General features: G+C 57.5%; 1 protein-coding gene across 2 annotated transcripts; it reads left to right on the top strand.

The window, feature by feature from the left end:
• The first annotated feature begins 305 nt into the window (after nt 1–305).
• Nucleotides 306–2343, top strand: LOC114503560 (C-C motif chemokine 3-like 1). Of its 2 annotated transcripts, none has more exons than XM_036034057.1 (3): nt 306–630; nt 1327–1437; nt 1843–2343. In XM_036034057.1, exons 1-3 carry the CDS (start codon nt 551–553, stop codon nt 1931–1933), a joined length of 282 nt encoding a protein of 93 aa, XP_035889950.1. In that variant the 5' UTR covers nt 306–550; the 3' UTR covers nt 1934–2343. The 2 variants fall into 2 exon arrangements, with proteins under 2 accessions (XP_035889950.1, XP_028377008.1); XM_028521207.2 differs by having other exon boundaries at nt 306–626; nt 1323–1437.
• Nucleotides 2344–4264: the final 1921 nt, after the last annotated feature.

Consider the following 4264-nt stretch of genomic DNA (forward strand, 5'->3'; position numbering starts at 1 on the left):
CGGGGATTTCTTAATTCAGTGTTTTGCAACCAAGGGAGGCTGGGCCCCCTCCACAGCATCGTCCCACCTGCCCGGTCCGCGTGGTTAGAGCTGCTGGGGAAGCACAGGAGTTTCGGCCCGGTCCGGAGGCCGGGGCCGGCCCGCTCATGCCTCCATCGGTTTCTATGGACTAAGGGACCAGCTAAGAATAGCCCTATGTCTAGAAACACTTCTCTCCTCCTGCTCTCGGGGGGAAACCATTTCCTCATGAGAAACCAGAACAAGTCACGAGTTGTGGGCTCCGACTCACAGCTCGGAGAGGCTATTCTTGGGTGTCCCGAGCCCCTGCGGTCTCCCAGGACCCGCGTTGCGCAACACTCAGTCTGACAGCACCACGGTGCTTCAAACTTTCCCCCCGCGCCCCCGGATTCCATTTCCTCATCCCCCGGGGGGGGGCGTCTATAAAGGGCAGGGGAGATGCCTCAGCACTGCAGGGGGACGCAGCCAGCAGCGAGTGTCCGCTCCCGTCTCCGCTCTCCCGACACCAGCCCACACGCCCTCCACTCGCATCATGAAGGTGTCCGGGGCTGCGCTGGCCGTCCTTCTCTGCGCCATGGCCCTCTGCGGCCAGGTCTCCTCGGCACCACGTGAGTCTGTGTTGTCTCTGTGGGTGACCTGACTCTCCGGCCACAGTCAGACCACAGCCATCTTTTCTTGTGGTCTTGAGAGCCCCCGAGGGAAAGCAGAGAACCTCTTCGAGGGTTAGAAAGCCTCTTTGCTCTGCGAGACTTGGGTTTTTCATCTTACAAAAGGGTGTGCGCTTAGCTTGGTCCACGTGTCTGAGAGCCAGGTGGGTGAGGCAGGGGAGTCACGGTCCCGTTTTACAGACGGCAAAAATAGGGGCGTAAGCAAATGAGTTTGCCAGAGGCGAGCCCAGTGGTGTCGTTCTTCCACTGAGTCATCCTAGGTCCCCCCCGAGAGCTGTGTCCCTTGGATGTATGGACACCCCTAGGAGGTATGTCCGAGGCTTCTCTTGCTGGGGTACCCCTTCTTGAAGGGGGATTAGAAAACAGTCTGCTTGGGTGTTCGTGTCACAGAGAGAGAGAGAGAGACAGCGCCCACGGGGAAGACTCAAAGAGAAACAAGGACACAGAGAGAAACAAGGGCTGAGACAGGAAGTTTTGCCAAAAACGCCCAGCCCCTCTTAATGACTTGTCTCCCGGCCCACGCCCTGGGCCAGGCCGTGCTGACCCGTGTCTTCCTCACCCTCTCGGGGCCCAGACCTCGGACCCGCCTTTTCCCCTGCGCCGTGACTCAGGCTCCTTCTGTCCCTTCCTCTCCAGTGAGCGCCGACACCCCCACCGCCTGCTGCTTCTCCTACACCTCCCGGCAGCTTCCGCGTAAATTCGTAGCCGACTACTTTGAGACCAGCGGCCAGTGCTCCAAGGCCGGCGTCATGTGAGTGCCAGTCCTCCTGCCCAGCCCTGGGGAGATGGGGAGGGTGTGGACTGGGGGCAGTGCCCACGGGCACAGGCAGGCCAGGGGCGCCATCCTGGGGAGGCCCCGTCCTCCACGGTGTCCTCTGCGCCATGCAGGACCCAGGTCTCCCAGGTGTGACCTGACCTGGGGGAGGGAGCTTGTGAGTCAGGGTGGGGGCTGGGGCAGCCCAGAGGGAAAGGAGGGGAAGGAGGAGGCGTCCTGGGAGGGGCTCCCTGCGTCAGTGAGAGCAGCCCCCTGGTCTGAGATCAGCAGAGGGTCCCAGAGAGAGTGAGCAGGGCAGAGCATGGGGTGCAGGAGCCTCAGCGGGGCCTGGGCGCCCCTGCTGGGTCGCTCCGTGTGTGACCCGTCCCCTCCTCTCCACAGCTTCCTAACCAAAAGAGGCCGGCAGGTCTGCGCCGACCCCGGGGAGGCCTGGGTCCAGGAGCATGTCAGGGACCTGAAACTGAACGCCTGAGCAGCCTGGAAGCTTTGAGGGACCCGGTGACCTCGGTGGGCCAATGGGAGGCAGGGGCCCGAGCCTTGGAAACACCCCTGCTACCTCCACAGCTACCTCTCCTGGGGGCTGGTTGTTGGCCAGCACCCACACTCTGGGACCCTTCCTAACTTAAATTTCAGCTTATTTATACTATTTAATGTTTGTAATACATTTTCATTTTCAATGTCACACTGTGTTTGGGGCTATTCGCTCCAAGAGATCTCGGGGCGCCTGTCCCCACCCTCCCCTCCCCCTTCACTTGCACTGTGATTGGCAAATTTGAGGGATGGTCCTCAGTTTGTCCCGGGCGGCAGTGCCGCCAGAGCCACCGGATGGACCTGTACGCGTGAAATGTCTCTGTTCAGTGCTGTGTTCAGCCTGGAGAAATAATAAAGACGCTCTTTTACAAAGGAAACTGGAGTTGAGTTTGGTTTTGCTTATTTGCCAAATCAGAACCACGGGTTGAAAGGAGTAACAGCCAAGGGTAGGAAGATGGGAACTGGAGGGAAATGGGGAGGGGCGGGAGGGGGGCCACCTCAGGGACACACTGCTGTGTGCTGGGGCCACACTTCGGGGGCGCTGAGGCGGTGCATGTTTCATAAATCAAATTATAATATGCATGCTCTCGGAGAATCCACTACGGAATGGACACCATTAGGAAGGGCATTTGTAGTGCATCTTTAGATAAATCAAGCCTTTTAAATAACACTTACTAACATCTGTGAGACTTATCTAGGCCAAGTGCTTTTTACGCAATGTCTGTGCGATCCTCACAGGAGATGGTGTAGCTCAGGGACCATTAATACCCTCATTTGACAGAAGGGTGACCTGGGGCCGGGGCTCAGAGAGGTTAAGCAACCTGGCCAAGGCCACACAGAGAACGGTGCAACTGAGCTCCCAGGCTAGACCCTGACATTGCTACAGACCATCTCCTCAACCAGTGGCCGAGTGATTTCCCAGAATTCCACCACCTGCACTCAAATCCCAAGCCGGGACTGTTTAAACCTCTCATATCAGAATTTTTAGACATGGACATGAAAATTGGGGTTTCTACCAGGCTTTTCGGGTTTTCCACACGCAGGTCAGCAGCTGAGAGCCCCTGAGACCATCTAACAGGGTTCGCTGCTCCTCAAAGGTGATGCCTGTCTGCGTGTGGTGTTGTCACCCGTTTCCCGTGAACCTTGCTGCACGAAACACGGGGCCGATGTTGAAGGGAAAGCCGGCCAGCCGGCCCAGGGAGCAGGGTTCTGTTCATAGGCCTGCCGAGGAAGCCGGGCTGTTTAACAGACGGACCGCCTGGGTTACCGCTGTGACTAGAAGAAAGGTCCCCTGAACCGGGGCCCTCTTTGCTAAAGAGGGAGACATTCAAAAGACCCATGGGAAACACAGACAGGTGTGCGTTTCTATAAGCCAGGATCACTTCATTTTGTTTAAAATCATCTAATGTTTAGACCCCAAATTAGTTTGGAATTGAAATGATCAAACAAACTCTTTGAAGTGCAATTATATAATGAGGGCAATGTGACGAAGAAGTCCTTCTGCCCATGGCTTTCATAACTCACACGCGTGTGCGTGCACACACACACACACGCAGTCCCTCCTGGGCAACACTGCACGGTCCCCGTCCGTCGGGCGGGCCCCACTCCCCTACCAACATCACCCCGCACACCTGCGACAAGAGTCAAGGTGCTCTCAGGAAAGTGGGAGGAGCGGACCCTGTCTCTGAAGGAGCCGCTCAGGTGTCCCCACTTCTCCTTTCTTCGCTTCCAGCATCACGGACACACAGAGCCTGCTCACTCACACCGACCTGTTCGTTCCTCAAGGCCCAGCAACCCAAACCAAACCAGAAGCTTGACTAGCTCCCCGCTCCCTCATACAAGTGCGGGCAGAGTGGCAGAGCGAAGACCGCCGTGCTGTACAGGGGGGTGGGGGGGGTTTCACTGTTAAAGTGTCCACGGCGCCTTTCAGAGTCTGAGGTGTGAGTGCCATCCTGGGTCAGACCCCCCTGGGGAATGTCCTCCGTGGACACATGCATGAGATGGGGAGGAGCCCTTTCTGGGGGCTGCAGGTTTGGAGTCTGGGGTTTGCCTCCGGTATTGAGCGATCAACAGCCATTTTTGGCTGGTCCTGGGGTTTCTTTGGCAACACAACACCCTTCTAATACAGTAGGTTCTGGTCTCTTTGCTTCTGACCCATTCTATGGGCTGAACAACCAGAAACAGAGAGCTCGTCCAGACGTCTATCTTGCATCCTTCCCACCCAGTACAGGCCCAGTGCCACAGTCACCCCTTAGGCCCTACCTCCTAGCCC

This window comes from Phyllostomus discolor, chromosome 8 (assembly GCF_004126475.2).
Source record: "Phyllostomus discolor isolate MPI-MPIP mPhyDis1 chromosome 8, mPhyDis1.pri.v3, whole genome shotgun sequence".
Taxonomy (NCBI): domain Eukaryota; kingdom Metazoa; phylum Chordata; class Mammalia; order Chiroptera; family Phyllostomidae; genus Phyllostomus; species Phyllostomus discolor.